This window comes from Metarhizium robertsii (assembly GCF_000187425.2).
Source record: "Metarhizium robertsii ARSEF 23 chromosome Unknown MAA_Scf_5, whole genome shotgun sequence".
In the NCBI taxonomy this organism is placed as follows: Eukaryota; Fungi; Ascomycota; class Sordariomycetes; order Hypocreales; family Clavicipitaceae; genus Metarhizium; species Metarhizium robertsii.
In genome coordinates, this window is record NW_011942193.1 from 1,120,437 (window position 1) to 1,141,135 (window position 20,699).

The 20,699-nt window shown below is 50.8% G+C and overlaps 6 protein-coding genes across 6 annotated transcripts; 4 read left to right on the forward strand and 2 right to left on the reverse strand.

The window, feature by feature from the left end:
* Nucleotides 1-397: 397 nt before the first annotated feature.
* Nucleotides 398-4,759, reverse strand: MAA_04312 (Autophagy-related protein 11; the record flags this gene model as incomplete). Its single annotated transcript, XM_007822310.2, has 3 exons — nucleotides 398-4,417; nucleotides 4,497-4,608; nucleotides 4,692-4,759. The coding sequence occupies 3 exons, from the start codon at nucleotides 4,757-4,759 to the stop codon at nucleotides 398-400; spliced, it is 4,200 nt and encodes a 1,399-aa protein (XP_007820501.2).
* Nucleotides 4,760-5,468: 709 nt separating this feature from the next.
* On the forward strand, nucleotides 5,469-6,311 carry MAA_04311 (Centromere protein Cenp-H; the record flags this gene model as incomplete). The annotated part of the gene is made up of 3 exons (XM_007822309.1): nucleotides 5,469-5,640; nucleotides 5,697-5,859; nucleotides 5,936-6,311. 3 exons carry the CDS (start codon nucleotides 5,469-5,471, stop codon nucleotides 6,309-6,311), a joined length of 711 nt encoding a protein of 236 aa, XP_007820500.1.
* Nucleotides 6,312-13,790: 7,479 nt separating this feature from the next.
* On the forward strand, nucleotides 13,791-14,179 carry MAA_04310 (nucleosome binding protein; the record flags this gene model as incomplete). The annotated part of the gene is made up of 3 exons (XM_007822308.1): nucleotides 13,791-13,833; nucleotides 13,884-14,098; nucleotides 14,159-14,179. 3 exons carry the CDS (start codon nucleotides 13,791-13,793, stop codon nucleotides 14,177-14,179), a joined length of 279 nt encoding a protein of 92 aa, XP_007820499.1.
* A 755-nt stretch (nucleotides 14,180-14,934) lies between these two features.
* MAA_11212 (P450 monooxygenase) lies at nucleotides 14,935-15,180 on the forward strand (the record flags this gene model as incomplete). Its single annotated transcript, XM_011413192.1, has 1 exon — nucleotides 14,935-15,180. The coding sequence occupies one exon, from the start codon at nucleotides 14,935-14,937 to the stop codon at nucleotides 15,178-15,180; it is 246 nt and encodes an 81-aa protein (XP_011411494.1).
* Nucleotides 15,181-16,262: 1,082 nt separating this feature from the next.
* Nucleotides 16,263-17,930, forward strand: MAA_04309 (uncharacterized protein; the record flags this gene model as incomplete). Its single annotated transcript, XM_007822307.2, has 6 exons — nucleotides 16,263-16,693; nucleotides 16,778-16,829; nucleotides 17,026-17,093; nucleotides 17,299-17,525; nucleotides 17,604-17,715; nucleotides 17,774-17,930. The coding sequence occupies 6 exons, from the start codon at nucleotides 16,263-16,265 to the stop codon at nucleotides 17,928-17,930; spliced, it is 1,047 nt and encodes a 348-aa protein (XP_007820498.2).
* A 750-nt stretch (nucleotides 17,931-18,680) lies between these two features.
* Nucleotides 18,681-20,664, reverse strand: MAA_04308 (phosphoglucomutase 2; the record flags this gene model as incomplete). The annotated part of the gene is made up of 5 exons (XM_007822306.1): nucleotides 18,681-18,973; nucleotides 19,054-20,052; nucleotides 20,132-20,335; nucleotides 20,421-20,518; nucleotides 20,612-20,664. The coding sequence occupies 5 exons, from the start codon at nucleotides 20,662-20,664 to the stop codon at nucleotides 18,681-18,683; spliced, it is 1,647 nt and encodes a 548-aa protein (XP_007820497.1).
* Nucleotides 20,665-20,699: the final 35 nt, after the last annotated feature.

The window sequence follows — 20,699 nt, forward strand, 5'->3', positions numbered from 1 at the left end:
CAACATGGAACAGCCATCCCTAGGATTGTACACATAACTAAAACATGAACCGGAACGTAATAAAGAGCCCCAACATATCAAGTAAGAAAGCAGGAAACGCCTTTCTCAATGCAGCTTGACCATGACTGAGCTATGACCCCTGGCAAAATGCCCAATGACGCCAACACCATCCCAGGCGCTTTATTTTTACAGCAGTTGTAGTCTAAATGCACCTGTTTGTATTCCAACTCTTCGTGGCGAACCACCACTCCTGCCTCGCTATTTCTTCACTGTACCTTCATATAAATAGTCCATGCTCCACAGGGAATCCCACAACACCGATTTCTTAGACTGGCTTTCTGCTGAATCTTCCCGTCGCACACTCATTCGGGCCTGCGTACATGGCGATCAGCAACATTTACGGGCCTAGCAGGGAGTCGACATTTCGTACCTCGGAAGAACTTCCTGCGGCTCCCTGTGCTGACGACTCTCTAGGCTGCAGACCGCCTCCTTCATTGCCAGACGTGTCCTTTTGTGTCTCCGGGCTTGTCGTATTTTCAGAGTTGCTGGCTTGAAACTGGCCGTTTGACAATGGCCCTGCTTGCACGGGACTCATTCCGGCTGGGGAATCTGGTGCAACGGCTCGGAGAGAGTTTGTTTCGCTGGCCAAGGCACTACTTTTCAGCAATGCTGTCCCGCCAGCCGTTGGGAACGGCAGAGCCTTCTTCGATCCAGAACTGCTGCGTCTGCTCTCCAAACTCTTTGAAAGGCTCTTGTTGATCCCCTCAATGCTCGCGATGCTGTCTCGATTCTTGCCCCTGACCTTCATCGGAAGAGACTGAATGTCGGCCGTTGCTTCAACTTTATTGGAAGCAACAGTTGATTTGCCCATTCCGGGTGTTGATGGTGCGCCAGGCTTATCTTCCTGTGCATCGATGAGATACCATCGTAGGCCATCTGATAGCTGGAAGGGGTTGTCATTCTCATCGTCGTTGATAGACTCGGAATCATTCGCTGGCTGAAGACTTTTGGACAGGTCAACTACCCGCTCCTGAATACGAGATATCCTTGCCACAAGCCACTCTCGATGGCGAAGACGGTGCGCATCTGTTTCACGGAGGAAGTAGTGCGGGAATCCAACATTGAAAGCTGCCCAGGCGCCTGCCTGCTGGTTACGCGTAGGCAGGAACAGGGCTAAATCGCCCTCTTTGAAGTTCTTGAATGCAATCTTCTCGTGCGCGTCTTTTTGCTGAGTATGCGCGCGATCCCTGTAGGCTCTGGCTTCTCGTTGCCACTTTCGAGCCTTGTGCTCTGCTTCCTTGATTCTCATGTATATGGTTTCAGAGAAGGCTTCTATGTCAAACGACCCAAGCTTTTCTAGGAATGCATTGTATTTCTCCGACTCAGCAGCTGCGTCGCTGGCATTCATCCAGTACATCAATTCCAGATCCGCACTATCCACCATCGACTTTGTGCTCAGGCTAATGGAACGACGTGCGGAATTCCCAGGATCCGAAGAATCGTTGGGGTTCTGAGTAGCCCGGTCCGACCGTATAACTTTGGTGATGGTCATCTCCCCTGGCTTTCTCGCAACAATGTATCCGCAACGTTCGAGAAGGCGTGTAAGACGTTCGCTCTGAGTGTAGAGTCTCTGAGTGAGGTCCTTGGTTCGAGTATCTCTTGTATCATAGTGCGCGGTCAAGTCCGAAGATTTGGTTTGCATGTCTTCCATTCTTTGCTTAATTGAGTGAAGTTCTTCCTCCAGACTGCCAACTTGAGACTGACGAGATGCTAGGTCTTCACTCAGTTGACTAACTTTCTTCTCCGCCGATTCAAGCTTTTTCTGTAGCGTTTCGGAACCTGTTTCGCCGGCGGACAATTTCGCTCGTAGTTGACTGAGGGCATCTCTGGCGATTGTAAGCTCATTCTCAAGAGCAGCCACCCTAGATTTCTCCTCCGACACAACCTCGCGCAGTTGTACCGCGCCGTCTTCTTCCTTGGCGAGCTTCGCCTTTGTTTCACTTATCTCTGCCTTCAATTCCTTGACGTTCGTCAACGCATGCTCTAGATCCGCCTTGGTCATAGCCGAATCACTCTCAGTGTTCTGTAATTTAGCTGCCAGGTTGGCAATGCGGGACAGAGTCATCTCTGTCAGATCTGACAAATCAGTAGGAGCCGCTTCTTCGGGACATAATTCGACGTGGATTTTGTGGAGTGAATCGAGTTGACTTTGGTTAAGTTCTTCTGCTTCCCGGAGCTTCTTTGATAGTATGGCTATTTCCTCGTTGCCTTCTTGTACTTGTCGTATAGACGTGTCTAACTGTTCAAGGTGCTTTTGCGCTTCTTTCCGAAGGTACTCGACTTGACCCTGAGCTTTTAAAGCCTCATCCGTCTTCTCCTTGGCCAACTTTTCGATTTGTGATTCGAATTCTTGAATCTGCCCGTCGAATGCAGCCTTCTCATTCTCGCGAGACGCGTCAAAGTGTTCCATCTCATCTTCATTTTCTTCCAGACGAGCCTTGAGCGTCTTGATTTCGTCCTCCAAAGATTTTCTTTCCTCCAGGAACTCGCGCTTCAAGGCCTCCATGTTTCCAAGCAGGTCTTTTTTGGTAGAATTGGCTTCTTGTATCTGGTCCTTCATGTCGTCGTGCTCCGTTGCTCGGGTGCTGAGATCTTTCTGGATGCGAGTCGACTTCTGCTTCTCTTCCCGAAGCTCATTCTCTAGCTGGGTAATTCTTCGTAGAAGAGGGTCAGCTCCATCGGAAGATCGCCGACGATCATCTAGTCGATTCGATCTGACAGATGAACTTGAATCTCGCCGCTCGTGCGGCTGCTGATTCTGAGGTTGGAACAAGTTACTGGGCCGGGATGCTTGGCTTTGCCTGTGGAGCAAGTCCTCAAGACGTCTGACTCTGCTCTCGGCCGTCCTCAGCTTGCTTTCCATCTTGCACTTGTCGTCCTGCAAGGAGCGAAGAAGATCATCGTCCCCACGTATCATAAGCCCACTTCTGCCTAGCGCCGCTTCGTGGACACTGCCATTCTTAAATGCCTTGAGCCGTCTTGACTGCTGCTTTGTGGGACTGTTGAGTTCTTGAACGAGCTTTTCAATGTCTTTGAGAATGGCTTCATCTGGTTCTTGTTCTTGGAGGGTCTGGACGAACGTGTTCAAATCATCCTTCATTATTGACGGCCAGGGCAAGTCTTCTCCCAGAAGATTCACCTCAAGGCCCATGACATGCGAATCCAAGGCCGGCCCGTACATGCTTCCCACCATCTTATGCCATTTCCTTCGCCTTTTAGACTCCTCATCCTGGAACAGCGCCATTTCGTTGGCAAGAGTGGAAGAGTCAGTTTTGACCTTGTCAACCCATTCGCGCCGACGGATCGCCTCGACAACGAACGATGCATACATATATGGGAGCTGATGAATAAGTCGGAGGTAATCAAAGGTGGTCATGTCGTCCTCGGACTGGTTGAGAACGTTGATCTGGCTTCGCACATTGCTATGTAAGGAGGTTACATCGGTAATGGTCCGCATACAGCTAACTGATTCCGAGGCAATAGAATTTCGAGCCAGTGTGGCGTACTGTACCAAGTCATCCATTTCCTTAGCCCTCTTCTTCAGAGACGGGACTAGTCGTTCGGTATGATTTGATGCTGTTTTGGATGCCTGTGCAAGGTCTCTCTGGGAGCCGCTATACCCCAGGGCTGTGCGATAGTCTGAGTCAATCTGGTTAACCACGGCTTCGATATCATCAAGTAGTTGAGCCGTGTCAGTGCTGTGACCCAAAGCCGAACGATTCATAATCTTGTCAAAGTCTGCAATCAGCTCCTCCAAGCCCCGATACATTTGCGACGCAAGTTTGTCCAACGTGGCGGCCTTCTCGACAAACCTACGGCGAGCCGTGGGGGCAAGTTTTGCAGCCTTCCTAGCCGTCTCGGGCTCAATGAGGTCCTCCAAGGTAACGCTCCCCTTGGACACTTTCCCTTGAGTCATGAACTTGACCATGACGGGCGATATAGGGGTTTTTTGAGCAAGCCGAATATGTTGTTCCCACATGGAAGCCAGGTTCTCGTGTTCTGCCAAGGCGGGTTCTACCCATTTCTTCAGCTCGTTGTACTTGGGCTCAATCTGTTTGACGCTAATTTCGAGGTTTGCAACGGCGGCGTCCAAGCACTTGATCATGACATCCATCTCATCGTATCGAGCCATAGCCTCGGAGTTGAGACGGGCACATTCCTCTGCCAACTTGATTGCCCATGCACGACGTTCTTGATACAAACCCTGCCATGACGAAATAGCTTGCACATCGTCTATAGAGTTCGGGGCGTTTGGAATTGATAACCGTGGGGGTAGTGGCGTGTCAGGAACCAGTGAGGTCGAGGTGCTGGAGGATGAATCGTGCGTTACTCGAATATCATACACATACAACTCCTTCTGTGAATTTAAACCACATTAGCAATCGTTATTTCCCATGCTGGCTTGATTTGAGCATCCTCTCTCGTGTAGTACCGACCTCGGCGTGGAGACTAGCTGACTTGACGCTGCGACCTTGGGGAGTCAGAGCAACCATGTGCTGGAGTGGCACGGAGCTGTGTCGAGAGACCCATGATTTCAACTCATCGATGCTGCGAATTGGCGCGATTAGTCGGAGGCCGCTAGGAAGGCAAGCCGCACCGGGACAGCCCCAGAAGTGAGAGGGAATACATACGCCGAGAACTGTGAAGCATCGACCTCGAGGCGTTGGCCCGTATGGGCAATCAACACCTGCGTAGCCATTCCCGAGACATTCTCCCGTAGCAGGCGGAGCGGCCGAGGCGGAGAGTGACGGTGACGGGGTGAAACGGGCAGACGGCGATGCGTGTTGTTTGTTGTTGTTTGTTGATGTATGTGGTGTGTTGTGCGAGGTCCAAAAATGGCAGGGGCGAAAGACAACGGACGAGTGATGTCTAAAACCCGACTGTCCAGCGTCGCCCCGAGAGGTCGAGTATGACGAAGATGCACATACAGGCCGAGACAGAATACAATGCCAGATTACGAACTTGTGTGCAGGCGACTGCTAGATCCGGCTAGGCACACCAGTTGACGTGAGCACTTGAGCCCAAGTTGAGCCCAGTTTGGCACGGCTTGGCGCTAAAACACGGCAGGCTGTACCCTGAAGCAAGCTGCTCTTCAGTGGGCCTTCACTTGACTTGACGACCCTGCAGCTGACTTGCCCGTCAACTGGCACCGGGCCCTTGTGACATGCTTGTAGTGGATCTCATCCCATTCAATGTTATCCAGCGACATCCAATCGTCTTCACGGGCCACAGTCGATTGACGCAAATCAAGTCGTCCAAAACGCGTCGTCTTATCATGGGCCCAACTTGACTGGTGAGAACCTGCATCATCTGACATGAACGCACCGATGCTTGTTTTACTCGGAAACATCCGTCTACCGGGCTCTAGGTAAATTACAAAGCAGCCAGTGTGCTCGGAGTGATTCAACATGGAGGAGGCCCAGGACATATCCATGGTCGATGAAGATGAACAACGCGACGAGGTTGAAGCCCGGTTACCTCTTTCCGAAGATGAGCAGCGAGTATTGGATTTATACGACCAGCTGCAGCAGTTGAGGCTAGAGATTGAAATCATAAATGCTCAATCATCCTATAAACCAAGTATAGCTGAGTTATGCCCTCCGCGTTGGCAAAAAAATACACTAACATACACGTAGCGGCATCTCACAACGATGAGGCGGTATCGGCGGAAACTCAGCAAGCTCTCCTCGAGGCTAGAGCCAACTTCCGCCTACGCAATGACGTGGTTGAATCTGTCATGACAGCCAATCCCATCCTCAAAGCCGTCCATAACGGCACAAATGCAGCTCCTGCAGAAAAGTAAGGGGAACAAAAGAGAAGGAAGAGGCCCAATCTCTTTGGACTATTTTCTCACAAAGGCTCACGTACTTGACAGAGATCTTCTCCCACTTATAGAACAGCGCGACCAATCCGCCATAAACGTCGCGAAGCACGCCACAGAGGTAGCCTTTATCCGGAACGACCTCACCGAAGTCCAAAGCGACACTGCCCGCGTGATTCGAAGGAACGTTGATCTCACGTCGACGCTGTTCGAACTAGCGGAGGAGGTGAAGCAGAAGCAGGCCAGCCGACTAGATGATGAGGAGACGCAGAGCGAGATTCGGCAGCTGGAGGTGGCGATGAGGGCAAGTAGGCAGCGGTGGAGGGTGATCAAGGGCGTGGCGAGTGGCATTGTTGCGGGCAGTGGGGTGGACTGGGCAAGGGATGCCAAGTTGCGCGAGGTTGTTCTTGATCTTGACGGTGATGAATAGGTGTCGATTGGGGACGGGGATCATTGGATACAGATGGTCTACGGAGTACTGTGGGGAGATTACAGGACTTGAACCCGTATTGTTTGCCAATCTGATATGCGGAACCTCTGCTCTTGAACCCAGCCTCTCGTGCTCGACATCGGGGAATTTATTCCCATGCCTACCTGACTGGTACTTAATCCCGGTTCTGTTTGCTCACTGCCTGCGGACTTTGATTCGCGATGTCCCCTGGCAATTCACGTCCGCACCAATTCTGGGCGATGTCATCGCTTGATACTGCCTTTTCCCCTCAGCTCCCAGCGTCCAAACCCTACTGGCCATGAAATCAGCTCAAATACCCGCCCAAATAGAATATCATACGTGCCTCTGTGTGGCGTCACCTCATCGCAGGTAAGTTAAACACACAAGGCCAAACTTTGGCATCTATTGCCACATGCAATTAACGCTACGTGTAGATGCAGAATTAGCCTTGCGACCCCCTTGTTCAACGAAATGTAAACTGGCAAGCAAACTGGGAAAGACAGGTTGTTTAACTTTCTTCGTTACGGAGCTGTACATCTCCCCAAGGTATTTACGTGAAAATTGCATTTCGAAATCATATTCTACCACTCCATCAAATGAGAAGCTCTCATGAACAAGAGAAAAATGGACGGCATATCTGTGGCACGGGCAGAATAGATACATCTCGACAGAAAGTGAGTTCTACTTTTGATTATATCAATGCTGCCTGCACCGGGACGCGGTCACGATGTTTGGTTTCTCTCGAATATTGCTGCGTAGCCCTCTGTTGGTAATTGCACTGGCGTCGTGTTGATGTCATCCCGAGGAGGCCAAAAACATCATGCTATAAGCCATCCGTGATGCTTGCGTTGATATACCAAGACACGGGCATTATACTACATTACTCGTCTCTGCATCGCTGCATGCTCAAGGTCTGCTAACGGGGCAAAAGGGTTCTGAAACTGGCATGGCAATGCCGACCGGCACAAGTTCCTGCAACCGCGATTTCGGGACGACATAACTCGGGTTTTGTTCCGCGGCTGAAGCCGATGTGGCCGTACTGAGAGCACTTGATGTTGCATGATATGCGGTGGGTCGTTGCCGCCATTCATGCCAGTCTGCAGCGCTGCCTTGTCATGCATCGATGCCGTATTACACACAGTGCCGGGTTGCCAAGCAAGCTGCCGTCGACGATCACCATGCAAAGTACCGAGTAGAAGATTCTCGCGGCCGTCTATGTATATCCTGTGAACCCACGGCCCTGCACAGGGCAAAACGCTGAATGCGACTCAATGTCCGCCGATATTCGAGCATTAAAAAGGATCAATTATTTGAGGTCTAAGGGTTGCGGTCTTATGCCCTGGCTAGCTTAAAAGCTGGACGAACAATGTTCTTCTGTATGCTACCGACTTGAATGCTATGTCCCGCATGGCAGTGAGCATTATTCGCCGTCAGCCAGAATACATGAACAGTATTCGTATCAGGCGCGGTCAGCCGAAACTAATCCACACCAGAAAGAATTGAGCTGCTGTACGTCCGGTTGAGTTGAACATATCATTCAGATACTCTTCAAGGCACCTCATGGTATTATTTTTCTTTGGACATGGACTGACTCCAAGGTGGGCAATCTACTCAGAGTACAACATTAATTCCATATGCGACCACCGCGTCCGATATATGTCATCGACTTGGTAGTGAACATACCCCACGTGGCTGAGCAACACCCACCAAAGCCACGAGCTATCTCACGAGAACCCAGAGGTTTGGATATATGTATGTACGTACATACGCAGAGTTGAGATTTGCTAGCTCAGATCTGTTCGGGGTGGAGCCACCTGACGCGGGGAGCTATGACCACGACGAGGGAGCTGTTATGCACGTGATACGGCTTGGCAGCTGGCGACTGATGGATGCGAAACTGGTTCATGGACGCCATGGTAAGACGCGTTGTTCGCGTGAAAATTAATAAGGATCCGCGGCGAATGTTTTTCTGTTGTGCCGTAGAGCTCACAAAGTTTTCTGCATGTCAAGGACGATGAGTGAAGCGGCCTGTTGGTCTAGTCGTTTGTTTGAATCCAGCAATTATTGACGACATCTACTCCGCACCAAAGCAACTACTAATAACCCGTCCGTTAGGTCCCGTCTATGTGAGCGGATTGAAAACGGCCCGGTTGGTCGGTTCATCCGCGGCAAATACGGCAGGTTGGTGGGAGAATGAAGAGCGAGTCAACTTGGAACTGGACTTTTGGTTGAGAGTTGGGGGACGCAGAGTGTCGGAAACATTGGAGCCAGCCCAGACCCCTTTGGCTGGGCGGCCAGGTACAACACAGTATCAGCAAGAAAAGCCGCTACATCAGCATGTGTGTCGCGTACCCGCCTAAAGTCGCTGCGTGTACCTTTTGACTGTGGCTCTTGGCCCAAGCCTTGTCTGGCCTCCAAAAATTTGTTTGGGTCCAGCTGCTGGCAAAGGAATGGTGCGGGAGATGGAACGCCACACGCTCTCGACGTCGACGCGCAACGCCGCAAAGGCTCCTGCTCCTGCTCTTGCTCCTGCTCTTGTCCCTCTTCGGCCCTCTTCGGCTGGGTGGAGGTGGAGTGGGCGAGGACGAGAACCTCTCTCTGTATGTGTACATATTCCTCCATGGCGACGCAATTCTCCGTACTCTCATGAATGTTACATGGCCTCTTGCCGGGTTGTCCTGGTCTGACTAGGTCTTGGTTGGACTAGCACAGGTCAGTTGCCCGTGTCTCTGAAGGCATTGAGATCGACTCGTCTCCGTTTCCCTCTCCCGTGTTTCTTGTGCCTCTTTGGTGCCACAGGAGTTTCCAAGGCACCTTGTTCCACAATGCTGCTCTCACCGTCTCGCTCTCTGCCGCCTCGGCATGTAGTACTCCGTCTCCGTACACCTCCGGGTCCTACAATACAAGTCTTCCGTACATACGGACTCAACGCTCCAGATTGCGGTGTATTCGACGAGGCAACAGTGCCTTGAACTTCTGTGCGGCATGCTATTCATGTCAGCCTGGTATCAATTGGACTGTGTTGACCTACCTAGGCAGCAAGGCAGCTGTTAGCTCGTGAGCTTCACATCTCGAAGCATCAAAAGCTTTCACCGTACTACTATTGGAATAGTACTAGTACTACCTATTTGAGGTTCAGTGCATAAACAGGCGGAACTTTCAAAACACCAGCCTCGTCAGCGTCTTTCTCCTTCGGCCCTCTATTATCCAAGGGTCGAGGCGGGGTTGGTATTATGTCTACTATTACGGGTTTGGCAAGCTGTGACACAGCTCAGAGCGAGCCACCAGGATGTGGCTTTCTCAGGATACTAACGGTCATGTACCAGTACAAGTAATAGTCGTATGACGATACATTTCGTCATGTACGCCGCAAAGTACCCCGCTCCGGCACCTCAAGCTCTGAAATCAGCAGAGGAAACGCAGCACAGAGCACTCCGTACTACAATTGGAAAGTGTCGTTCCCTGGCTCGTAGTACTATTGATGGCGTATCCAACTAGCGCCACTTGCCAGATTCACTGCCTGCTAGGTATTATCATGAGAAAAAGAATGTGGCAAGTAAACCCTGTCGTCGTCGCAGGATAAATTTGTTCCAAGTGCTTTTCAGAGCGATGCTTCCGGTCATATTGAAGGTATGTCAACTGGGTGCCACATCCCTTTGAATGTGCGCAGGTCCAATTGATGTAATATTCAACCCACTTCTTTCATGATACTTAGAGATATTTCAAGATACTTAAAGATACTCCCTTATAAGGAACAATAACCGGTATATTTTTATATACTCAAGTATCTTTAAAATTTAGGTACCTGAAGGTAGTTGCTCCGTGCTATTAGATGTCAGTTCCTCTTGAAGATCACTCCGTACCTGACCCAAAGAAGCCATGCGCAAGGATGGAGGAGCCGGAGATTATAGCGGCAGTACTAGCAGTACTAGTAGTTCTACATTGTACTTTATGCGCGCAGCTGAGAACGGAGGAGTATGGGCTGGCGCTTTATGGGGTGAAACCGCCAGATGAACCTATATGTAGATATTTCATATTCGGCAAATTGATTGTCCTGCTTCAAGTAATGAAAAACCTCGGTGGTATTAGTTTTGTACGTTGTTATCTGGTCTTGATGTCAGAAAAGAATTTGTAATTTGATAACATGAAGTGTGCGAGGAGATGCTTGTCAAAGAAATACGAGACATTGTCAAAGCGAAACTACTCTCACCTCTGGCCATTTTGAGGCTGTTAGGTGCTCGATGCGTCTAGTGTGTGTGTCGGATGGTGTGCGCTTCATTTGCGCACCGGAACTCCTGCATCCCGATCCATGGATGGGCAGCGTCTGACCCCATCAACCCATGTGAACAACAGTGTGTCGTGTCTTGCTCATAGTTCCATTATCCGATCCGCGCAGCGCTATTTTCAGCAACGAAGATTAAATACTACCATTGGCTCTTCCTCCGTAAAGACGCAAGTTGAGGTACGGGGCAACTGATTGAAACGTTTGGTGAACTCCGCAATAATCACAGGTGTGCATTGATCCAGCCACTTTCTTGATCGCGTTCTTCCAAGTATTATTATAGTAAGCTAAAAGCCCCAGGGTTGCGGTCCATGCCATGGAAGAAAAGAGCTGTGCTTATGCCAAGTGATAATCTTGCTTGTCTCGATGGCATTAGTGACTTTTCAAACCAGCCACCCGCAGAGGTGTTTTAGTCAACCAAAATAAGACGTGAGGGCATGTGCGGTTCGATAATAGCAAAGAAGCAATACCAATATCAACTCTGAGGAGGGGATGGACGTAAGTAGTATCTCAGTCGTTGGTTTGAGATTTGGATAGCATACTCGACAAAAAGAGTCACGACTGAGTCTCTACCTAGGTACGGCTTGGACACTCAAGGTAGGCAGGTAGTTCATATTCAATATTCATACATTGGGAAAAAGAGAAAAGGTCATGACAACTGACGTTGGGTGGTTTTGTTGGGGGCTGCTTTTCGAGAGGCATTTGCACTCAAGTGCTGGTAAATGCAAGGCAGAGAGCAAAGTGTGCAAGCGCAGCCAGGAGCAGCCAATGCTGGGCATTACCTGCCTCAAGATCACTAATGTATACAGTGCGGATACAACTAAAGAAGCCGTGGTACAGCGCCCTTGTACACTACATCGGCGCGACCGTCGGCGACACGCATGTATCTTTACAGTACCACGCGAAATTATTAGCCGTCGTCGGCGCGCGCATGGGCATAACAGCCCAGTCCCTTCGATGTCCCCCCGTCGGTCCCCCAGCCCACACACCTGAACTTGAGCAGGCAACGCAGCCATTCAACAGCACGAGACCAGTCATGACCCCCCTGGATGGATGGACCAGTTCGACCATCCCTGGACCAGCCCAACACCCGCCCGGCGAAAGGGAGAAGGCGGCAGGAGTGTGTGATGCAGGCTAGTGGGAGTGTGAGAAGGCGAGGAAGGGCGGAAGCAAGATCTAAGCAGGGAGCAGGGAGTACATGCTCCGTACTCCGTACAGCAGTGGTACGACTACTAGGTACGCAGTACCAATTACGGAGCGCACGCGCAGTACTCCGTACCTAGTGTCTTGTATCCGGCGTAGCCACGAGAGACCTGCTGCGGGTTGCGCGAGGCGTTCCATCATTCAAAGTTCTGAACGTTGGCATCTGGCCGCTTATTGCCCCTTCAACATTCCCGTACTCCACACGGCGTCAAGTGAAGTACGGAGCACTGGCGTTATTTCCTGGTGCCATTCTCTTTCCTCCCTGGTTTCTGATCACTCTTGCCGAGCTGGATCATTACCATTTTGGCCCGCCTCCCACGCTCCGCTCGTGGTCCCCTCTTTCCCTGACGTGCACGGCGCGTGGGCACAGCAGAGTAAGAGGCGCCCACAACTGGCAGGCGTGGTTTCCATGTCCGGTTCCGATGTTATTCTTAGCTTGGCTGGCTGGCTGGTACGGAGAATCGACCCCATGTACCTACTACGCAGGCTGGTACTTGTACCTACTTGAGCACTTTACCCAGTAGTATCACGTATAAGTACTTAAGTACCGAGCATGCTCGCTTCAGAAGTCATAAAACGCAGTACTTGAGTACTTTACCCCTAGGAAAATGTACATACGCATGTAGCTGAGGAGGGGAGTGCGTACTTAAAGTATGGAGTTCACCTGCGACACTTGCAGTCCATGGGCCTTCTGCACCAATGTACAGAGTACTTAGTACTCGACGTGGTGTCGAGTGTGTCGACTGTAGAATGTCGAGGTGTGTACTCCGTACGCACCTGGGCAAGCAGGCAGGTTCAGGAGCGGGCTGGCGGGTAGCTGTGGCCTGGTACTGGGTGTTTGCTCAGGCGGATGGGCTGGTGGTCCAAATGTTGAGCCGGGTCCAAATGCTAGCTGGGCAGGTTGGCAGGGTGCAAGTGCGCAAGTGCGCAATATTGTTGAAGTGTGCTTGGCCGGCAAGCTGGACGGACTTGGTTGACTGGGGGAGTGAGGACTCAGGAGTGAGGGCTGTGGACTATGGAACTGCGGACGAGGACTGCGAGACGGGGACTCACCTCGACTCTGGACTCTGTGTCAAGTCAGTCAATGTCCACTCGAGCATGTGTGTGGCCAGCCGCGTTCCTCCACACACGCACACACACGCACCCACGCTTCCCACATTGACCACTTTCAACACACACACGGTCGCGCCCACACAATCACTCGCCCTCTGCCCGCCGGGCCCGCCCATAGTAAAAAGGCTCTCTCTCCCCTCTTCCTCTCCCATACAAATCTCCCACCCAAATTCTCCCATACAATCTCCTCGCGCGTCTTCCTCACAAAACACAACGCGACCTTTGGTGAGTACCTCGCTATTGCCCTGCATCGCCGCCAACCCCAGGTCACTCGCATCACGAGCATCGTTTTGCTGCCGCGCATTTTGGCACTTGTTCTGCCGCGCCTCGGATTGCATTTTTGCATCTGTTGCGGTTCCAATTTCGCCTCCAGAGCCCTGTGCACCTCTGCATCGTGGTGCTTTGTTTGAGTCCTTGGCTTTCATCCTTCAACACTCACAACGCATATACCCCAACGTTGGATCCATCAATAGGGCTGACCAGCGACCTTGAGAATTAGACAATCCAGTCAACACCATTCTCTCATTTTCACACAAGCGGCGTTCAGGTAGGTCAATCCAGCTTTTTGCGACACTTTTCCTCTCGGAAATGGCTCATCTCGAGCCGTGGTGATTGCGCAATTGGCTTTGCGCCTCACCTCGGACTCACAGTCAATCCCCATCACTTACACGCGCTTCCTCTCCACCAACACTTCCTTTCTGCCCGTCTCATCGCGCCCGTTCAAGGATTGCTTACCCGGCTCCATTTGGCCACTGCGTGACACTTGACAACGTCCACACACCTGACCATTGGATGCACGCATCAAGTTTCACCAAACCTGATTTTCATCACTAACACCGCTTCAGTCAAAAACTTTCAAAATGCCTAAGGTTAAGCGCGGCAAGAAGGACGATGGCAAGAAGAGTAAGTCTCATTTTTTATGCATGATCTACAACACGGCTGACCAGTACTAGAGCGCGGCCCCAAGCGTGGTCTCTCTGCTTACATGTTCTTCGCCAATGAGCAGCGCGAGAACGTCCGTGCTGAGAACCCCAACATCACCTTCGGCCAGGTTGGCAAGGTTCTTGGTGAGCGCTGGAAGGCCTTGAACGACAAGCAGCGTGCTCCTTACGAAGCCAAGGCTGCTGCCGACAAGAAACGGTATGAGGACGAGAAGGCCGCTTTCCAGGTAAGACTTTCCTTTTCTCGTAAAGAAGCATGTCGGGGTTTTTACTAATTTCCTCTACAGGCCGAGGATGACTCTAACTAAGCAACATAATGACGGCTGGGGTTGAGTCAAGACGTATCATTGTACTCTAGTCCCGTCCTTTGGCAAACCTTCTTTTTCCTTGTATTTTGGGCTGGGCGGTGTTGTATGATGCGCCGGATGGACCGCGCGCTCTTTTTGTTTTTCGGGGAAACTAAATGGAACTGGGTCTCAATTTTGTGATCATCAAAGAAGGCGAAATTACGTCGCAGGCTTTACGTGTCGGCGTGAGTCTCTGATCATGATCATATTTAATGTCTATGAGGCCACGCAATGATAAATCTTGTACGAATATAAGAGTACTCTGTGCACCTGTCACGTAACGCATGCAACAGTCGACGTGTTTGAGTTTGGTGTGCTCATGTATGCCTGACTGCGTGAGGGAGTGCCCTACCCAATTGCTAATACTGGTGGTTCTCGACTGGATGAGGGAGAGACAGCTAGAGCGGCGATAGCTTGTGATATATGGCGGGCGGATGGCCTCGCGATACTGCCCAGGTGTTTCGACAATGCTTGTTCACACAGGCCGGCTTCAATCTGCCTCGGATACCGATCAATCTTGCAGTCGAGAGCCGCCTCATCGCCATCATTGACCATCATTGACCACGGCTGCCACCAGGGAAGCGTCATTTGCGGGCCCAAAGCAGCAGTCGACTATTTCGCAGAACCGACCAGTTGACCATGCATGCTGCAAGTGCCGGTCCAGTCTAGCCTGTCCAACTGTCATGCATAAAGCACAAGTTTGGCTGGGTCCCGACATGGCTGGCTTGCTTTCGTGGCAGTCTGTGAGCAGTTGGAGTCGAACACTCGGCTCCGACTGCATTTCGCACTTGACAGTTGCGGCCCCAGTCTGGCTACTGGGTGCCATTGCCATGGCTGGCATTATCGGTGTAGAGGCATGTAAAGGCACGCAGTCTTACGGACACTCGCACTCACAAACCACGGGTGCTGATGCTGACGCCGGTGCTGATGCTGATGCGAAGTGGAGTATAGCATCGCGATAGTCGGGGGGTGTTTGGGAACGGAGGAAGGGCGGGGTCTCTAGTTCTCACGGACTCGGTAGGGTTGTTCATTGCTGATATGGCTGAAACTTGCAAAGGAATCTTATCTATGATGGCACATTGTCTTGTTCAACGAAGGGATTTGGTTGTTGTGCAGAACGTCCAGTGGCCTTGCTGCTCTCCGTTGGTGGTCGTCGGACGAATGTGTATGGCGTTTACACGCGAGACTGATCGAATGATTATCATCACCACGCCTCTGACTTGGCACCAGTCACAATCTTCTGCAGGAAAAGCCAGCGTCGACAGCTGTGCCAGTCCCTCCAGTCCAAAGCCAGATGGTACGTGTTCACTGTTTGGCACATAGCGTATGGGGGATTAATCCATGAGGACCTGTGCCTCTGTGCGCCATGCTGCCGTGTCGTGTCCTATTCGACGAATGAAACCCCACGCCACCGGGAACAAGAAAGAGGGAAGAAAAAGAAAAAAAAAATTGTCTGATCAGTCGAGTCTGGCGGTCCTCAGTCCATCGTGCCGGACTACCAAAGCGGCCAAGCAGTCAGGATGCCCTCCGGTGGCCATGCGGCTCTTGCCAAATGGTGCAGCGGGAAGTCGGGGGTGGAAACCTGCCCAGTTCCTTCCCCAGACCGTCGACACTTGCTTTTCCCTCCCCGGCTCCCGACATACTTGGTGTCGCCGTGGACCAACTTGAAAATGCATTGTGCACCGTGATAGAGGCCCAATTCCAGTCCGTCTCCCTCGTTTTCCAATGGCCAGTCGTTCGGGAAAGGGCCTATAACAAATCAATATCCCCGTTTCCATTTGCTCTTGCCCCCCAACTCCGCCGCCATTGTATAATAATACGGGATCCGTGCCCAACCACGGCCATGGGCACAACAAAACGCTTCAAGATCAAATACGCACTCGTCATTGAATTTCTAACATCCTCTAGGATGGCATTTTAGTTACAGAGCATCGGTTGACCCTTTTCCAGGCGAGTCCCCAGTGATGAGAAACAAGGCCCTTTGGCTTTGCCAGAGTGTAACTGAGGAGAGCCGCTCCATGTCCGCTAATCCAAAGTTTGGAAAATGGACATGCCCGAGACCGACGACGTCATCTTGCTGAAGGGGTGCTATTTGGAGGCATACCGATCTGATGACATTGCTCTCAAGTTGGAGGGCTTGCGTATCGCATTGAACGAACCCAGCAATTCCTATCTGGCCGATACCGTCAAGGAGATTGCGAGCGTTGCTCGTCGCCTTCGCGAATTAGCCGACATTGCTCAGGTGAACCGAGACTGTCTGGCATATGTGCTGGACCCCCTGAACATTGTGTTACCCTGCCTGTCCAAGTCCTTGAGAGATATCAAGACCCATTACGATCGGTGTTCGCTGTCAAAGGAAAATCGATGGCGGAATATGTACCACTGCATGAAGGATGAAGTCAATGGCCTGTCGCTGCCAGAAAGATTCAAAATCTATTATGAATACGCTACGCTTCTACGGAATTTTCTTAGAAGGTTGACTTTTCATCTTTACGTGTGGCGGCGCTGGTTAAAATCAGTCCTAACAACGTAATCAGAACCCCCTCTTCAAAATACAAGGTTAAAAGCCTCGAGCGTCGAATACTCCGTTTACGAGAAGTCAGAGGAATTGGTAGGTCAAGACAAACTTGGATAGCCCTGCTTTGAATCAATGCCCGATATCGTTCTAACCTTAGTTCAGGCCCGCCGTGTGTACTTCAAGCAGGTCCGCTTGTTCTCCATACAGGATATCCCCCATATCGACTGGACCCGGTTGGTTTGGCCAGTATTGATAGTACACATCCAAGTTACGCTGACCATTATATCAGATAACCCACTGGGCTGAACATATCTTCTCTTCCCCCTGGCCGCGGACGCCAATGAAAAATACGGCACAGTAAGTGCAGCAAGAGACATCAGTTGCCAAGCTGGCATTGTGTTCTAAATTAGAGGGTTAGGACCATATCTTTGGGACCACATCATGAACTAGGTCACTACGACATCCCCATGTATTCGAAAGTTCTCTTGCGACAGTAAACTCCCCTCCATCTCAGTCAAGCATATGTGTTTACACCGTCAATCCATTTGGCTAACTCCAACAGGTCTTTCGATGGTGATAAAGTATCGCTTACTGTGTTCTTGAACTCTCAAGACGACTGTGCATATCTACTCCTCCGAATGTTCAAAGATGAGAAGCCTTGGTTTTCACTGCGCGGTGTCCACGAACTATGCATCAAGAGATGCGGCAACTCATTGCGATTTCGTCGTTGGAGTATGAATGCCAATAACTCCAAGATTTGGGCCAAATTATGTTTCAATGCATGGGAAGGTATGGCTTGGTATAGTCTGCCAGTATCAACCGTATTACCGAGCATTCTGCAAAACACATTGCTAACTGCGGCTACAGATATAGTCCTCATGTATTGCACCTTCGTATCCCTTAAGGCAAGGAACCTTCGCACCCTCCAATGCGGCCCCAAGGAGCTGGCATTGGGCAAGGAGAAGGAGCTCTTCCAAGCGTATGGGCCTTGAGCATTCCCTTTCTCGACACGGAAGTACACTAACCAATTCCGAAAGAGATATATTTGACGATAGCTTCCACCATTCCCTGATGGTATATCAAGATGATGCCACGGGTGGTCTTCGACTTCACGCAGCAGTTTTGGACGGTGAACTGCGCCAATGTCCTGTCTGGACTGCATTTGGTAATATGCCCATTGATGGCGGTTATTGACATCACAAATACCACATTATATTAACATGAAGCTCAGTAACCGAACAAGCCAGATGCACAAACTGGATTAGGCGAAGCGCCTCTCGTCGCAAAGTCTGGCTATCAGATATTCGACTCTTTGTATTCTGCAAGAATTATCGAGAACATAACCAACGCAAAGGACCAACTGGCGAGTTTCAAATCAACTTTGTTAGCGATCGTGGTACGTCTTACTTGTAATCACAATCATCTTGGAGAACTCGTGTCGCAGCATTTGACTCCTCGCTGATACTCCTTTAGAAGCTGAGCGCTTTGAAAACCTCTTTTACGTACTGAGAACCTCACGACTGAAATGATGATGAAATAATGATAAAATAAAAATGAAACGATAATGCCTGGAGCCCGGAACCCAAAAAGATTGAATTTAAGGTCCTACTTTGGCGTTATTGGAACAGGGAGAGCATGTTCTCCATCCCCATGTATTTCTTCTCTCTTTTTGCCCGCATTTGATACCAAGTTGACTTTCCTGATGAACAAAACAAGTTTGCAAGCATAGCGAGCGGGACGACTATCTTCTCTCACTTTTTATTTCATTTTAAGCTATATTATAACTATATTTTTTGGTATTTTCTTGGCAAACGCTAGAATGCAATCATCTGTCATCACATGTGAGCAGGATGTCATGAAACATAACACTCATAATTAACGTCTTATCTCAAATCTCTCATGTAATTCTGAGCACAAAGGAATAAAAACGCTTTGAAGTGCCATTTAGGTCTTGACATCAGGCTCATCACGGCCAACATGCTCCTTGAACTTGAGCAATTCCGTAGCGAACTTGACTTCGGCCTTGAGGAAATCCTGGGCATCCATGTCATATGTTGACGGGTCACTGCTGTGCTGCTCAATGTACAAACGGATAGTGGCGCCGGAAGAGCCTGTTCCAGAGAGACGTACGACGATACGGCTGCCAGAGGAGAAGCATGCGTAGAGGCCTTGGTTGGAGGACACGGAACCATCGAGGTCGGTGTAGGAGAAGTTGCCTGCCTTTGTGACGGTGCGCTCTGTAAAACAACAACCAAATTCGTCAGGACATCTTTCTGCATGAGGGGGTGGGTTGTGAACTTGCCTCCAATCTTGCTACCGACAAACTTAGGGTCAGCAACCAGATCCTTCAATACACCGACAACCTTGTTGGCACCATCTGAATCGACATCCTCGTAGTCATAACGAGTGAAGAATGTACGGCCATACTGGGTCCAGAAATCCTTCTGGATCTGCTTGATAGAGGGTGTGACTCCAGGGTTTTGAACACCAATGCCAGCAATGATGTTGAGCCAAGCGACAATAGCCCAGAGGCCATCCTTCTCACGGATATGGTCACTGCCAGTTCCAAAACTCTCCTCGCCGCAAATAGATAGCTTCTTGGCGTCAAATAGGGCACAGAAGAACTTCCAGCCGGTGGGGACCTCGTAGCAATCTAGTTTCTGGGCTTGAGCTACGCGGTCGACGGCGCCAGAAGTGGGCATGGAGCGAGCAAGGCCGTTGACGCCATTCTTCTGAAAATAAGGAATTAACTTGGCGTGGTGGGCGATGATGGCGAGCGAATCACCGGGAGAAACGAAGGCGTTGGCGCCGTAGATCATGTTGCGGTCCCCGTCGCCATCTGAGGCAGCGCCAAAGGGGATGTTGTTCTTATCGACGACCTCGACGAGGGAGTGGGCGTAGGTGAGGTTGGGGTCTGGATGGCCGCCGTTAAAGTCGGGGCTGGGCTCGCAGTTTTGCGTAGCGCCACTGAGGCCGAGCTCCTTTTCGAAGATGGCCTTTCCATAGGGCCCAGTGACGCCGCTGAGGCCATCGAAGAGCACTTTGAAGTCGGGGTGGGAGCTGAAGAATTTCTTGATAGTGGGGAAGTCGAAGATGTCCTTGAGCATGGTGACATAGTCGGCGGTGCTGTCGATGATTTCGACCTCGAGAGAACCATAGGTGTGTGTGCCAATGGTGGAGATGTCGATGTCAGGGATGGAAGCTAACTTGTATGAAGTGAGGGTCTTGGAGGTTTCGTAGATCTTGTTTGTTACGGACTCGGGGGCAGGGCCGCCGTTGGCAAGGTTGTACTTGATGCCGAAGTCGTTTTTGGGGCCTGGAACGAAATCACCAGGAGAGGTCAGCCTCTAACCAACGCAGTGTGTTGTATGTTTCAGAGGAGGGAACAAGTATACCGCCTGGGTTGTGGCTAGCGGTGAGCAAGATACCACCAGTGGCCTTCCGGAGTCGAATGACATGGCTCGCCGCGGGCGTCGACAGAATACCGTTTTGTCCGATTAGAAGCTTCTTGACGCCGTAGGCAGCGCTGATTTTGGCAATTAATTGAATCACTTCGGGGTTCCAGTATCGACCATCACCGCCGATGACGAGGAATGAGTCTGGCAAGCACGGATATTAGCTTGGGGGAGCTTGCAGGGGCTTGGCAAGGCCGTGTGTGCTTCAATGCGCCAAATTCGAACCAACCTTTCACTCCTTCAGGGATCGACAACAAAATACTCGCAACGAAGGCCTCGCTGTAATGAGGCTTCTGGAAAACAGTCACCTTCTTACGAAGACCGGACCTGGGTATCAATTGTGTTAGTTTTGGAAGCTTTCCGAGCTGTGGCACCTCATGTGATGAGGGGCCTGCCAGAGCCAGCAACAGGGGAACTTACGTGCCAGGCTTCTGGTCCTGGAAGGGCTCAAACTCGACAGTCTTGATATCCATTATGGCTATGTCTCAGAGACGGCTTTTATTTTGGA